Source organism: Bradysia coprophila, unplaced genomic scaffold, assembly GCF_014529535.1.
Source record: "Bradysia coprophila strain Holo2 unplaced genomic scaffold, BU_Bcop_v1 contig_235, whole genome shotgun sequence".
Classification (NCBI taxonomy): domain Eukaryota; kingdom Metazoa; phylum Arthropoda; class Insecta; order Diptera; family Sciaridae; genus Bradysia; species Bradysia coprophila.
The window spans coordinates 2,203,094-2,219,914 of NW_023503496.1; the positions used below are offsets into that span (position 1 = coordinate 2,203,094).

Sequence of the window (16,821 nt, forward strand, 5' to 3'; positions counted from 1 at the left end):
AGACAAATGTGTTTGGTAAATCACCATCCAAAGTTACCAATTTATGTTCTAGTGGTATACAAATACTGCGCTATTGGTAACTTTGGTATATTTCACCAATAGCTCAATATTTGTGTCTCCACTCGCTTTTCACTGAGAAAACTGTGTCATCCAAAAAACATGAATTCAACGTCTATTACCTCTATATGTCTTGTCGAAATATGGCTTCGGGATTTTTTTTTTGGTCAAAAATTATTCTTATTTTCCACCTGTAGTGTCGGTTATTAACGATTTGGCTTGATCGGGTCATATTTTTGAAACAATATTTTCTGAGAATATTTTGGAGTGTGTCGTTTGCTGCACTTGAAGTTTGGAGAGGAGAATCAGCAGTACCGAACTAGCCACACGGGGAATTCGGGTGATTCCCGAAGTTTTCTTGCATTTTTATATGAAAACATGTCTTTTTCAAAGGTTATGTCCAATCCACATAAAAATGTTTTGAAATGTAGGTTCAAGTTCGAAGAGGGGCGAATGTTGTTGGGTTGGGTGTAATTTTTCATTTGGGTGACACAGAACGAAATATAAAACTGCACGATTGTGCGTATGATGAATGTTTTCTTGAAAGGAACAATAAATTCGTCAAACACCTGCGCTAACTTTATGAATATTTGAACAGCCATTTAGTGATATTAAGATATCATCCATATGCCTGAATGTAATTAAAATAAATAGAAAAGAATAGACAGAACTGAGTATCAAAGCGAAAACACGAAATGGCACGATCGTTTCCGTCATTTAACTCAAAATGTGTTTCACATTTGGCACTGGCAAAAATGAATAATTTAATCGAAACATTCTTCAATTCAACATTATTCTTCTCCGTGAATTGTTGAGAATAAATACGAAAGTTCAGTTGCTGTGAAATCAAGTTTTAACGCTAAAATATGATCGAGACCGCAGCGGTGATACCTATATTACTCGCAATTTTCATTTCGAATGCTTGGTAAAGAAAATATTTGAATTTCTTAAGAAAAATTTTTCTCCGAATTGTCTTTGGTCAATAGTTTTCTTCAATCGTTCGGTAAAAACGAATTTTGACAAGCCGAAAACAACCGACCGTCATCCACAGAAACAAATATAACCGCAACTTAAACCAATCGTTAAAACTTCAAAGTGAGGTTGTGTTGGCCTCGCTGTGGATGACGATTGATATTTTGAACGGCCTTGGAAGAAACCTATAACAAAAATGATTGCAAATTGTGAAAATGGATAGCTTCGCTATGGCAAATTCAGTTTAACTGTTGGTGTGTATCGGTCGCATATACTTGCAAACAATAAAGTGACGTAACACAGCACTTTAGACCGTGAAAAATAACCAAAATTCGTGCGTTTACATCAGAGGTTTACATCTTGCATACTTGACAGATGGCTCATTCATTTTCTGTCAACATTTTCCAATCATTTTGCAAGGATCTATTGAAGTATTTTTCACGAACTGTGTACTCAACTTACGAACCGAAATAACCCAGAAATCTACTGTTAAGTTTTACGAGTTTTACCCTGGGCTTACATTGCCCTATTATTTTCACTGACTTACCCAAGATTGTTCTTGTTGTTGTTGTCTGAGGGATTCTTATCCCGATTTGTGGCGTGGATTTAAATTCGTATTCAGCTAGGGTCGTTTCTTCAAATCACTTCAATAGTTTTCCAACTATTTTCACACGCGCTAATGTTGATCAAAACTAAGATGGCATCGCCGCCCCACTGAGGAAACCTGGGAACCCGAAGTATTTATCAAGGGTCGCAAGTCCTCACCGGTCGACGGCTGAAACGAAGCTCTGACCAAGGTTGTAAATGAGGAGGTTACGCCGATCGTAATTTTTCACTGGGGCCGTATCACAAAACAACATGGCGGCCATCAGTAACTCAAACTGCATTTCAGTACAAAATTTTAACTGAATCGAATTGCGCCTCAATGTGGTATGAAAATGACAGCACAGTTCGGTGACGGTGAAGTTTGTGAAAACTTGCCGGTGCCAGAAGTGGACGCGTCATCTCTTGGCTTTTCTTTATTTCAAAATTGCATGAACAAGGTAGGCAAAACAAAAATCGCGCTAATTGGCCTTAATGTGAAGTTAGGCAGGTGCGGCAACAGCTGAAACCCGCGAAGTGATCAGAGATTTGGTGTAAAATACGAAATACCCACTATTTGATCTGTTTTACCGACTTTTTAATCTCATTCACCAATGATTTGATCAAATACTGCATAAATCTAAGGTTTTGTATAAGGAGGTGCCGTACAAAATAGCGCAATTTCAGTTAATTTTTTCAATCGATTTAATGGAAATAGACTCTGTCCCACAATTCTCGTCAGCTATTTCTCCTCGATTATCTGAAACATTCGGAATTTCCAACTTTCATTCACATTCACCGAAACATTTCACATTTCTACCTGTTGCAGTTCACAGTCAGTCGATGAGAATGCACTGGTGCCCGTATCGAAAATTACCGGTACAAACTTGTACACAGGCATCTACTATAAAATGTCAATGAAAACATTTCCCTATGGTTGGGTGACGTCGGCTATTTATGGCTCAACAACATACGTTCAAATTGAATTGAATCCGAACGAATTGCCAAACTATGAACCGGGGAAAATGTTTCAATTTGACAATCAATGGTATTTCGAAGCGGTCGGCTCAAGTGGTGGCTATACACTGACGAACAGAATGAAGACTGATGACGTGTTAAGTTATTTGGGTTGGTATGCTGCGCTTTCCAATAGGGAAAGCATAAAGGCGACTGGTGATGTGTTCCTGATAAGAGCTCAGTGGAAATTGAGAGCAACAGCAGAGGAGAACTACTTCAAAGTGGAGAATATGCAATATCCGGGTTGTCTGCTTACGTGGGTGTGGACGATGCACAACAGGCACAATTACTACATTCAACTTAGTTATACTGACTATGGAGACGATTCAAAGTTCTCCTTCAAACTACCCACAATCACGCTGAAAGCCATTGTTACCGATTTTCAATTCTCTCAACTACCAGAGGAAACCAGCAGGGTGCTGGTTGACAAGAAGAATTTCACCAATGTCGGCAGAACAGAGCTCACCTATTCTTTGAATGAAACTTATCCAACGTCGAACAGCTTCACATTTTCATTCGCCAGACCGATCCGTGCTGTAAATCAAACGACGATAAATGTTACCAATCTCCTTGAGCTGTCTGCTACTGAACTGATCTTCGATGGTGGTTTTGAAGCCAATGAAGGGAGAACTGTTAACGTCACCAAACATTTAACGATGAACTCTCAAGTAAGAGGGCCGCCCAATTCCGAGAATGAGGTCAGCATTTTCACCATTTGGTCCAGAATTGAGGTTCCATTCACCGCTACATTGATTTTGTCTGGAACAACAGAGCGAATTCTCAAGGACCAACCGGGACAGGTTCAAGAAGCACAAGTTCCTGTCGATCTTGTAAAGGAATATCTGAGTTCTATAGGGGAAACCAACTTGGAGATCGTTTCCAGAGTCGGTAACAATTTGCGCATTTCGGTCAGCGGGGTCATGAAAGCTAACGTTGGATACAAAACAAATTTTGAATTGAAATCTTTGAGGAAAGAGGAGCCAAAAACCAGTGTGGGTCTTATTAAACCTCTGATTAGGACACTTAACCTCGCAATATAGGACAATAAAGTACACTTTCTTTGTGAAATCACATTTTTTGTCTTTTTCTAATTCATTGATTAATCTTGGATCCAACGCAAGCATTTGTGGAATCTTGTGGTTTGTAGCTCATTTTCTCCCCTCGGCCAAAACTTTGGAAACGTTGTTAAGAAAAACTTTGGGAAGAAAGTTGGAAATCCAGGTCCAGTTAGCTCAATCTGTAGAGCATAGAACTCATACCCAAGAGGTCCCAGGTTCGACTCCCGGTGCAACAATGCTTGCCTGGTTTTATTCTAATCACTTGGTGATTAAGCACTCGCTATTAGTTATCTAAATGGCTGTACGACCGTAACAAAGTCGCAAATTTCAAGAAGTCCAATATTTGATTTCTTTGCAACCATCACGACATATTGACATAATGTCAATGACACAATTCACAATATACTGTAGTAAGCGCCATCTATGAGCCACTAGTCGCTTATTGGGAAAAATGCATGACTCATGAGTGATGGTTATGGTCTTCGCATACCACTCTTGGCTAAGAGAATTCACAACGTATGGGACGTTTACACGGTCGATTTGTGAACTATCTGAGTCGGTAGAGATATGATGAACAATCACATGATCAAGTGACTTGTGCAATAGCACAACAGGCCCACTATTCATTCAATCCAAGTTGGAAATTGCTCGGGTAACTTGTGGCCTTCGCTACGCTCTGTCAAACAACACCCTCGAAATGCCGTTTCCAACTTTGTTTCCATCGTTGAGCAATATCTATTCACGCCGTAAGTGCGGTTGAAATTCAAAATGGAAAGTGCGGAGGACTTTCTAACGTAGCGTCATTTTCATACAATGAAGCGTTGAAATGTATTTTTCGGTTCACCTTTTCATCGAATCGTTCACTTAAAATTCAAATTTTAGGCACACTTAGGGTGTGAATTTGTTGACGCTTGTTGACAGAAGCCTCTTGTTTTGACAGGGGAGAAAACCGAAATTTTCCCAACGAACTGTTCTTGATTCACAAAGTGTTGATAAAAGAAAATTTTTTCAACAATTTTGGTCAAGTCAAAGCAATACAACACTTTGTCAATGTTGAATTACTGAACAAGCAATACAACAATTTTATTAAGAACTGTTCTTATTTTTGATTTTAAAAATGGTGCAACCAATCGATGTTTTTGTTTCGCGGAGAAGAACGGTTAATCTAATCACACCTCGCACATATGAAAAATGTTCACCTTTGGCAGAAAATAGGAAATTTCAACTCGAGCGATTCGTGGCCCGCGCTCCGCTCTGGTCGCAAACTTGTCGAGCTTGTTGTTGGTTTTCCAGATTTCCAGGAGATACAAACCACAAAGATTACAAATAAACGAAGGAATTTATTAATTGACATCCGAACAGTTCGACTAATATAATTGTAGTGAAGACTCCGATACACTTTCTTTAAGGCTTACTAAGTCAGACTTACTTAATCATTCAATTCACGCCGTAAGTGTGCCTAAAATTTAAATTTCAAGTGAATGAGTCGATGAAAAGTGAACCGAAAAATACATTTCAACGCTTCCTTGCATGAAAATGACGCTGCACCCAAAAAAAAGTTCTACGTTTTAATCGCCCAAAAACACGATAAGACCAATGGTTTACTCATCCGTACACCATGTACATTTAAAACGTACAGTAAGTGTCATACAGACTTTGACGTTTATTTGTCAATTTAAAAATAGATCAAAGCTAATTAACGATTGGTAATGATACAATCATATCATATCATCTGTTTTTTAGTTTGGAAAAAGGATCACAAGCATAAATAATAAAAGAAAGAAAAAACAAGTTTAGCTGGATTTGAACCGGGTACCTCTCACACGTCAGGCTAAGACTTTCCCTGCTGAGCTAACAGGCCGTTGAGATAATCAACGTGAATTTCGACCGGCTTCAAATTAACGGTTAAAAAGTAAAGTAAATAATTGATTGGCACAGTGGTGCTTTTTTAGTTTCAGATTCGACGATTTTGTAAAAGTTTTATTTCGTTTTAAAATATTTCCCGACTTATATATCCAAAAAGTATAATTTCAAATCGAAGTTGGCAAAATCTTTTAAAAAATGACGTTCATGTTAAAAACTGACACGACAAAATTCATAACATCTTGTCAGTCATTAACATCACCTGCCAAATGACAGTCTTCCGCCATCAGCAAATAGTTTTTTCTACTTCCTACGTCTGTTGTGCTTCAAGCCTGTAGTCACATTTTAACCTAAGTGGGAATGGTAGACAAACTAGCTGCAAATTTTACGAGCAACCTTACAATTATCAATCACCTTGATCGGCCTCATCAGATCAAAGTTAGGAATTCTTGATGTGGCTGCCCTCTCCGTAATTTCGAATCAAACCCGCATCAGATTTTTTTTTTTTCACATTTTCATTTAATTTTTTTTAATTCCACAAATAAAAATTATTGTTGTCTAAGAAAATAATTGCAAAAAAGATATCTGAGGAGCGGAATGAGGTCAAATTGGTTGAAATATAGAATTCACAATTGCAACTGTGACAGTTGAACTGTCACATGATAAGTACGGATTAAATGTACAACAATGTACGAATAAAGTGTACATCAACATACGGATACAACCCCCAAAAACACGATAAGACCAATGGTTTACTCATCCGTAAATTGTACATCCAAAACGTACTTTCTACGGGTTACTCGTAGAAATTGGGCGATTTTAATGTACATCCAAAATTTCATTTTTTTGGGTGTGCGTTAAAAAGACTTGCGTGAGAAGGATTTTGAATTTCGACCGCACTTACGGCGTGAATTGGAAATCCAACACTAATTTCCAACTTTCTTCACTCGGTAAACAAATATTTATTTTAGCTGACGGAAGGTTTTTAGCACGAGCTGGAGACGAATTTGCTGAAAGAAAGCCTCTTAGCATAAGTTAGGAACAACATTTTCGCTTAAGCATACCGGAAACGCATTGAGCACTCGATAGAATAAATTCATTTTCCACGCTCGAAATTGGTTTCTTCTGTGCATATAAAGAAGTATACACGAAGCATGAACCATCAGAAAGTTGAATAAAAGAATAAATTGCAATCGTCACCGATCCGTTGCGCCAGACAAAATCTTTTCAATTTTTCGATGACAAAAGACGAACATAATGAACCAAATTACCACCGTTACACTGAGAGAGGATAGTTAAAGAAATTATTAATTTACTCCAATTTTCGAAAAATATAAAAAAATAAAATTTTAGAAAACATGAAATTGCATTGAATTATTGCCGTTACAATATCGTACGAAACCATAAAGCCGATGGCAATCATTTTGATAAATTAACCATTGTCATCGCCATCTCAATTGAAAGCGAAATGTATAACAGAAAAAAGCGAATTTTATTATTGCCATTGCAGTTGTTCGTTGTTATACTCCAACAAAAAGGCACGAAATAAAAGAGTCTTAAGTAAAAGTAAAAGGTAAATCATCCGAACACAATATTTTACGTTTGATGTGTCTTGCGTTTTGTCTTCCCCAATTGAATTGTACAATTTAATTGAAAGAAGTTCAACTAATTTCAGCTAAGAAATTTTTGCTTTGATTCGTATATTATCCACAGCGAATCGTATTGTAGTTGAATGAATTGACCATATTTTAGAATGGACTCACAAAGAGGTAAGCAACTCACTGAAGCTCAACGTTTTCGCCTTTCGAATTAAAATAATTCAAATAAAATTCTCTGGAGACACGGATGAATAATGATTATGGTGCATAGTGTATTGCAATGTTACATCATCGATGACACTGATGATGATTCAATTATCAGTAGACTCTTGATATATTATCACAAATTGCAGAGCGAAGTTTAGATAATTTTGATTTAATTGTTGTTGGTTTCTTCACGCCTCCAATAAATTCTAATCGAACATTCGATCAATCATTATTGAACCCTATCTTGGCCAAAGTTTGTGAACTTTGAAGGTAATGCCAATGTTCAGCGGATCACAAAAAATTCGGAACACAAACTTCGAGTGAATTCAAATGCATCGCTACAGGGCGACGATTCTCGTACTTTCGTAACTCCTAACTGATTAAGATAGTAATGTAAAGTTAACGAAAAGTTTCTTTTGTTTTCACCTCTTTTCGCATTGTCACAAAATGTCAAACTTGCTTTGGAATTGAATTGAATCGAATCAATCAAGGAAAATTAGTATCAAATGCAAGTTTGATTTGTGACAATGCGAAAAGAGGTTAAAGCAAAAGAAATTTTTCGTTAGCTTTACATTACTATAGAATCTATAGATAGATCCTTCTATCTATAGATCATCTTCAATATACGGTACTTTCAGACATAACCTCACTCAAGTTTCGTTAAATGTTTCGTTCATTCATTCATTTGTATGAGCTTTTTTTAACGTGGATGGCATTTCTTGATGTGTATGGCATTTCAAACGGCCTTGAAGATGATCTATAGGATCAAGGTCGCCATCCACGTTAAAAAAAAGTCATTTGAACGAGAGATTTTTCACGGCCGCCTACATTGTTCGTTCTTCTCTTTTACACTGGATTTTAAATTTATTGCTCAAATGGCAGTCCTTTTTGACATAAACGTTTTTGTTATGTAAAACAAGGCGAAACTAATCTGAGGTCACGTTTGAAAGTACCGTAACTTGAAGATCACATTCAGCAGTAATATTTGTAACTTGACAGTTGTGTGCATAAAATCCTATAAGAAATGTCAAGTTACGAATTCTTAAAGTTACAAACGGCATTAGAGGTGACACCAATTTTGTTAAACGAACTCGTTACAAATTGTGTGAAAATTCAACTTCAACAAAACAATTAAAACAATTTTATTTTTGTTAAATTGAAGCAGTCATATAGGTTTTCATAAACGCCACAGAGAAATATTGGTGTCACCGCCTTCGTGATCAACTCAGAGGTGTTTTAACCTGTTCTTTCAGAATATTGTTAGAATCTTCGTCCACTTCGTTTGATGTAGCACTAAAGCTACCAGCTGATTTACGCAATTTAGCTCTCCGTTTACGAACGAACAATGGAAGCTCCTCCCATTTCTCATTGTTAAAAAGTAAACGGAGACCTAAACGGAGTAAGTGCGGGTGCAGCTTAACTAGGTGCTAGTGCTACAATGATCCGCTGCACTCGAATTCACACGAGACCTAGTTTCCGTGTGTTTTGGCTTTGTCTCTGATCGAAAAAATTCAAAACATTGTTGGGAGATGCGGGAAAACAGGAAAAGTATGAAAAAATTCAGTTTCGCTTGATTTCTCGCCTATACCTACTGTTTACCAAGTTCGATTTTCTGTTTCGTCTCGTCAATACCTTTCATTTGATGCATCACACTCGATTTTCAAGCAAAATGAATCAGAGATATGCTGGAAAGCTGGTAAAGAATAAGCAAAACCATTAGCTGTTTTTCCTGCTTTCTCACCAATAGTTACTGATCGACAAGTTTAATTTTTCTAAACATTACTTATTTAGATTTGTCTCGTCAATACCTTTCATTTGACATATCACACACGATTTGTGAGCAAAGACATCCAGAGATATGCTGGAAAAACTAGTGAAAACAGGCAAAACACGCTGTTTTGTTTGCTTTCTTGTCTATAGCTACTGATCCACAAACTTGATTTTTCTAAAAACTAGATATTCAGATTCGTCTCGTCAATACCTTTCATTTGACGTATCGCACTCAACTTTTGAGCGAAAACATCCTGAGAAATGCTTCGAAAACTATGTAAAAATCAGGCAAAACAAAACAAAACAACTGTTCCGCGAACTTGACTTCAAACTGCCTTCGCTGTTTTGAAGCACTTCCCATTGAGACGCGACAACGTGATTACGCTAGAAAGTTTCGTGGGCACGCAAAACAGAGGTAAACAACGTAAAACTCTTATTCTTTTGAAATGGTGGGTCTCAAAACAGTCAGCGTATATGCCTGTTTCCCACTGTTTTTCGACGGGAAACTGTTTTGAGACCCACCATTTCAAAAGAATAAGAGTTTTACGTTGTTTACCTCTGTTTTGCGTGCCCACGAAACTTTCTAGCGTAATCACGTTGTCGCGACTCAATGGGAAGTGCTTCAAAACAGCGAAGGCAGTTTGAAGTCAAGTTTGCGGAACAGTTGTTTTGTTTTGCCTGATTTTTACATAGTTTTCGAAGCATTTCTCAGGATGTTTTCGCTCAAAAGTTGAGTGCGATACGTCAAAGGTATTGACGAGACAAATCTAAATAAGTAATATTTAGAAAAATTAAACTTGTCGATCAGTAACTATTGGTGAGAAAGCAGGAAAAATTGTTTTGCTTATTCTTCACCAGCTTTCCAGCATATCTCTGGATGTTTTTGCTTGAAAATCGAATTTGATGCATCAAATGAAAGGTATTGACGAGACGAAACAGAAAATCGAGCTTGTTAAACAGCAGGTATAGGCGAGACAGCAAGCAAAACTGCAGATTTTCGTACTTTTCCTGTTTTCCCGCATCTCCTTGAAGTTAGCGGTACTCGCATTATGGTAAAAATGCTCTATGCTGCAAACAGACGAAGCTTTGAGAATTTGTTTCGATCAAAATTTGCTTTGTTTTAATTTCGTTAAGCGTCAAGAGTGACATTAGAACAATGACCAATTTGATCGAAACGGATTCTCAATGCTTCGTCAGTTTTAAGACTATAATTGAAAGGACAATAATCTAACAACGATTTGAATAAAAAAAAAATTAAAAGATTTTGATTGACTTTTTCCACTAGAGAGCGTCCGCACAACTTTTGACACTTTGCGGTCACGAAGAATAACGACTAGTGGTGTTAGCTACTCATCTAAGTACTGATCACTGATGACTGGTACAGGTCAGTAGAGGCTGATCTCCATCTCCATCTAAACAAGCAGATTTCCTTGCTTGAAGGGATCAGGCCCCCAGGATTCCGACGTTGATATATTTAAAAATTTTACATTTTGTAACAGTAGGAAGTCATTTTAGGAATCACGCTGACGCTACATTCCTTGATAAAGATGGAGAGCAATGTTTAGTGTTTAGTTCGTCTTAGGTTTAATATTAGTCGGAATCGTGAAATCGCACGAGGACTTTAGCGTTGACGAGATCGACAATTAAGCCGGATTTTCCGTTGTCTAGCCTGAGTTGAATTTCGGATTACCAAGCGCTGCAGAATTGTTGATTGCGTCAACCAGGGACTATTTTTGGGAAATTAATTTGGGAAATTTAGCAAATTCTTTCACAAAAATACGCCCTGATAAATCGTGTTTTTTCAGCCTAACACAATCTTGAGAACTCAGGGATTGTCAGCTTTCCTGCTGTACTTTTCGATTGGTCTAATCAATCTATCCATTTGAATCACACGCGCAATACACACGGCCATGTCCAAATCGAATTGAATTTTCCAACTATGAACATTGGAATCTGTATCGAATGAAATTGCAATCCAAATGTCCGTTCGCGCGCGTTTATTTCTACAAAACTATTTTACTTTCACCGAAATGTCCAACAACATTCTCCTCCATAAACAATCATTAATAAAAGTGAATCAATATTCATTATTATACGTATAAAAGAAGCCATGGCATGGCATCACATTAATCATAAAGAATAATAAATTCCTTTTATGAAATGCAAGACACAAGACATCGTTTATGACGGCGGCGTCGAAAACAAAAATTGTAGAAAACGAACGAAAAATCCGCCAAAACAAAGCGCAAAAAAAGGTGCTAATTCCGTGGCTCATTCCCATTCAAGTCATACGCAGCACAGCGGCGTTCATTATAGAGAGCCGTGCATATTACACAAACATTAGAAGACAATGAAATTTTCGTTTAAATAATTTAACATTTTAAAATGCAAATTAAAAGCAAAACAACAAAGTCACTCTGTGTGCGCCACACAATCTCGAAAATTATCATTTTGTCTTCAGAAACAAACAAACGGATCAACGATAAAAGCACCAAATGACTCGTTCGAAAAATCACGAGAAAGACAAAAACAATTCAAAACAAAATAGCAATTCATCAATGGGACACAAACAGAACCAGCGATTCACGTAAGATAGACAAATCGTTATTCTATTTTGTTATTGTTATACCCTGTCCATTTGCACTGATATTGTACGCATACTTATGAAGTCTGACAAAACAATTGTTTCATTCTCTGGCATTCAGCAGTTGATTTCGTTTGACGAAATATTTTTGTCGGGTTGGGTTCTCGTCTCATTGTTTTCTCAATTTTAAGTTCGAATTCGACACCTTTTCCTAATAATTCATTCAATTGATACATTCGCCCCTTAAAAATTCACCTAAAAGAGTAGTGACGCCAGTCCTCTTCCAGAGACACTTTGCATATCTCTATAATATACTGTATGTAGCCCGTTCACTTGGATGCAAATGCGCGGTTCATACTAAAGTAAATAAACACCGAAAGCCTGAATGTAGCACTTCAGCAGATCACAAAAAATCGGAACTCAATTAGACGGTAGCGTCACATTTCGTTTGATGTAGCGCTCACGATATCAACAGAGTTGATAAATGAGCATAAATGGGGTTGGGGAATTTGGCACGCCGTTCAGTTTGAGGTGTACCATGTACCAGTTTCACCTATCAGATGAATTTGTCACAGCGGAAACTATTTCGTATTGTGAACAACTCTACCAGAGGAAATATAGGAATTTCTATTGAGATGCCAGAACTTTTCAGTCAAGATATGGGAAAACCATTTTCTCAACATTTTACACAAATAATATGCCAACGCACTTCAAGCAAAAGTGCTTCTAGTGACAGCTGCCAAATAGAGTTCAATTTTCTTTTTGATTCGCTAGACTTTTACATGCAAAAAGGTATGAGCTACTTCGTAGAGGTCGGTCATTTCTTTGCCACTATCGCCATGTCCTGATGAGACGAGGTATTTTTGAACAGCATCATTAAAAGCAAAGCATCGAAACATGCTCATATCATCTCACAGATGGAAACAGTGGTGCAAACCCTTCGCTATTTTGTATGAAAAAATTTTCATATTTATTTTTACTGAACCACAATTTGTTTGACATATGTGGGCGACTATTCTCGTCAGGGCGACTATTCACGCCGTAAGTGTGCCTAAAGTTTGAATTTCAAGTGAACGATTCTATGAAAAAGGGAACCGAAAAGTAACTTTCAACGCTTCCTTGTATGAAAATGACGTTGCGTTAGAAGGCCTTACGCACTTTCCATTTTGAATTTCGACCGCACGGCGTCAATTCTCGTATTTTCGCAACTCCAAATATTCATAACTTGACAGTTGCGTGTATAAAATCCCATAAGAACTGTGAAGTTACGAATTCTTAAAGTTACGAACGCCGTGTGCGTCCTTTCCCGTGAATTTAAGAATTCGAAAGTTGACAGTTGTCACCTTACTGCTACGAGTGGTCCATACGATTCGTAACTTTTAAGGTGACAGTTGTGACAAGTTACGAATTCTTGAATTCACGATTGAATGTTTGAAAGAACTTGCGTCACATCATGTAAAGAATCTTTGTATATTGAACAAGACTTGTGCTTGGCAATTGTGATTGTCGATGTCCAGCTTCAATGATTACACAAATTATTTAGTGTCTTTTGATACAACACTGCTCCTATCATGAGCATAGAAAATATTCAGAGGCTGATGAAATCACAGGAGGCACTGCGTTACTTTTGTAAGGATCGGTGGCTTGCTTTTGTTGTTACGAGTTGGAACATACCATACAAACAATCCTAAGCGGTAGCTCTTATCACTACAGCCTCCAAATTTGACACTTGTCAATTCAGTGTTCATGCTAGGAGCAGTGCTGTGCTCTTGTCCTTTTGAATTTCGTAGAGTCAATCCCTACATCTCGATGTCATGGAAATGCCAGTACTACAAGTGTTATACTAGTTGTACACACAGGCATTTCACTAGGCGAGAATGAACTGAAAAATGTCATTGCTCGCGTCAGATGAAACCAAGACAATTCAGTTATTAATCGATAATCTTAAAATGCTTTCAAACTGTTGTTATCAACCAGATATTAAAGATCTCCTCGGCTGCCGTTGTCTCAAAGTGATTGTTTTTGGTTTGTTTCAGATGCAAAGTCTCAGCTCATATGATCTCAACAATACCAGAAAGGCGGGCACGCAAATCTTATTCTTTAACCGAGTTCCTAAGGTAATGTATGACCGTCCACAGTCACTACTAGCGTTACACTGTGAACGCAAACTGATCGAACGCATGTTTAACAGGTGGGAAGTCAAACATTTATGGAGCTGTTGCGACGTCTATCGGCGAAAAATAATTTTCATTTCCATCGTGATGCCGTACAACGCTTAGAAACGATCCGATTGGCGCCGGACCAGCAACAAGAGCTTGCCGAAATGATCACCGATCTGCCTACGCCATCGGTCTACGTGAAACACGTCTGCTACACCAATTTCACAGAGTCAGTAACATTGCCAATTGTCTGCTCCATTCGTTCATTCAATTCATTTTTTCTCAGATTCAACCTACCGTCACCGATCTACATCAATATCGTCCGTGATCCCGTCGAACGGGTCATCAGTTGGTACTACTATGTTCGAGCGCCGTGGTACTACGTCGAACGGAAACAAGCTTTTCCCGATCTGCCGTTGCCCGATCCACGTTGGTTGCGAAAGGACTTCGAGACGTGCGTTCTGCAAGGTGACCGAGAGTGTACATACAACGAGGGCGAAACGCATGAAGGAATCGGCGATCATCGACGACAGAGTTTATTCTTTTGTGGACACAGTCATGAGTGCACGTAAGTTTGTCACGGAGTTAGCAAAGACCGGGAGTCGTTGTACGATTAAGACTGGGAAATTACATTTTCAGACCGTTTAACACTGTTGGAGCATTGGAACGGGCTAAACATGCAGTGGAAAGTCAGTATGCTGTCGTTGGCGTATTGGAAGATCTCAACACAACGCTATCCGTGTTCGAAAAATATGTCCCACGATTTTTCGACGGTGCTACTGACGTATACTACGGTAAGAGTCGATGAACGTTTTTGTCGAATAAGTTCGATCGATGTTCAAATCAAACTTTCATTTTGACGCAGATCAACGGAACAGCTTCAATAAAATCAACACAAACGCATTCAAACCACCCGTCAGCGAACGTGTGAAGGAAATCGTACGAAGAAATTTCACTAGAGAAATCGAATTCTATCAGTTCTGCAAACAGAGGCTGCACAAGCAATATTTGGCCGTTAATTTGCCGTTGAAATGAGTGTGTCGCGGACTGTATTACCAGCAGTGAGTGGCTTTCTAAAGACGATGGAAAATCTGAGTGAAAAAATAAATTGTTTCCGGTTTGCATTGAGTTTACACATTGAGTTTAATAATACCGCACCGCCAAGCGAATGAATGTTTTTCCAAAATTGTTGAAGTTTACAGTTCACTGCAAGAGTGAGGACTCTAATTTAAAAATAAAATAATCAAACTGTAGAACAGTCCCCAAATAACCCACATAACTAACTGACAGATAATGCAAACTTCAACAGTTCCTGTTGGTAGAGCATTGACCCGGTGGTTTTTGACGAATTTACATTGCCTTCAATAGTTTACATTAAAACTTTGGGACATTTCAATGGGCACTTTTCGACAGTTAATTTGACATTGCTGTCAGTTGGAATTATTTGAATTTTTATCGCACACTTTTGAGGGGAATTTTACATTGAAAACGTTGTGTACATACTTGCCTTGGCGGCACATACTCACAAGCACACACACTTTCTCTCTCCCTATGATATTTTACCAATTATGTCACGCGATTCTCTCGTTTATTTATTTTAGTTTTTCATGTTGTTTTTCGTTGAAAATATTTTATTCGGATCGAAATGTGTTAGAATTGTGACTGTTATAACCAATTGTTATATTTAAATATATTTAGTTTGTACAAAGAAGCGTAAAAATAAAATAAAAAAATTTAAAACAAATAAAAAAAAAGTTGGGAAATTTTATTTAGACATGTCCGTTTGCTGCCTGGGAATTGAGGCCACAGAAACTATCCGGTCAACTTCTAGCAGTGCCTATATTCCCGAAAATATTTTGACGAATTATCGGAAATGTTCCCAAAAAACATTTCAACAAAATTCGTGAAAATTTGTGAAAATCGAAAAAATTTGTGAAAGTTCGTGAAAATATTTTCGAGAGTATAGGCCCTGACTTCTAGAGAAATGTCTTGGTCCTGAAATACCTTTACACAACGCATATGAGATTTTCTCACCTCAGGCTCAGAGCCATTGTTGTACAACGCACAACGAAGGGTGAATGGGACTCCGACGGGTCGACTGGGTGATCATCTCACTTCCGGATTCGTTGTCAATGTTGATATTGACGCGTTAGTCAATATTAAGTTAAATTAGACGTGTAATGATGCCATTGTAATGACAAAGCCAGTTAGCAACTGCCGTTGGCTTTTTAAGTAAATAAATATTCCATTCAAATATTCCGAAAAACGTTGTGTTGACCTCAGGTAAAAAATTAAGAAATTTCATTTTCTCTGGCGACAACATTCCCGAAATGAAATTTCCAACTTTTCTTCCTTCTGTGAACTATTGCATCCGTGCGGCGAGAATAACTTTATTTTCTCCACTCAAATGTGCTCAAAAGATGCCATCCTGATGACAGATCGGGCGAATTGTTATTTTCTCAAATCTTGTTTCCATGGGACGAACTCTCTTTTGTTGGAATCATAGATTACGAGTTATTTTTGTTTAATAGAAATTCATAGTAGTCGATTCAAGTAGTCCAAACAATGTTAGTAAAAATTAATTTTCACTTCAAATAAACCGTTCAAACGAAACAGTCCATTCTTCAACTATACCGATAAGAAATTTATTCAGAGATATGCTGTTCTTCTAATAGGTTATGGGCCTTACACACTACTCGTGAATATTGAATTTTATCGCATCCAGAATTTTAATCGAAAAAATGGAGAAATTACAATTCACGAAATTGAACGGAACGAATTACCAAATATGGAAATTCAAGATGCAAATGCTCCTCACCGACAAGGAAGTCTGGGACACAATATCCGAACCACGTCCAGCCGCACCAAATGCAGAATGGTTGAAAAAGGACGGAAAAGCTTTCGCACGAATTGGTCTCATGGTCGATGATAATCAGTTATGCCACATTCGAAAA

General features: G+C 37.8%; 2 protein-coding genes across 2 annotated transcripts in view; both read left to right on the forward strand.

The window, feature by feature from the left end:
- LOC119077397 (heparan sulfate 2-O-sulfotransferase pipe) overlaps positions 1-15,621 on the forward strand; it is a 118,454-nt gene extending 102,833 nt beyond the window's left edge. The window contains exons 4-8 of the mRNA XM_037184603.1: positions 13,745-13,825; positions 13,900-14,096; positions 14,154-14,435; positions 14,507-14,661; positions 14,733-15,621. Of these exons, the coding sequence (XP_037040498.1) occupies positions 13,745-13,825; positions 13,900-14,096; positions 14,154-14,435; positions 14,507-14,661; positions 14,733-14,902 (885 nt within the window). The 3' untranslated portion in view covers positions 14,903-15,621. The remainder of the gene's footprint in view (positions 1-13,744; positions 13,826-13,899; positions 14,097-14,153; positions 14,436-14,506; positions 14,662-14,732) is intronic.
- Positions 803-3,695, forward strand: LOC119077392. The gene is made up of 2 exons (XM_037184595.1): positions 803-982; positions 2,441-3,695. Exons 1-2 carry the CDS (start codon positions 924-926, stop codon positions 3,666-3,668), a joined length of 1,287 nt encoding a protein of 428 aa, XP_037040490.1. The 5' UTR covers positions 803-923; the 3' UTR covers positions 3,669-3,695.
- Positions 15,622-16,821: the final 1,200 nt, after the last annotated feature.

Bases quoted from the DNA above. Each gene is read 5' to 3' on its own strand.
- LOC119077392 (XM_037184595.1), top strand. From the start codon at position 924: ATGATCGAGACCGCAGCGGTGATACCTATATTACTCGCAATTTTCATT. The intron at 983-2,440 runs GTAAAGAAAATA...TACCTGTTGCAG, and splicing joins ATTTTCATTTCGAATGCTTG to TTCACAGTCAGTCGATGAGA.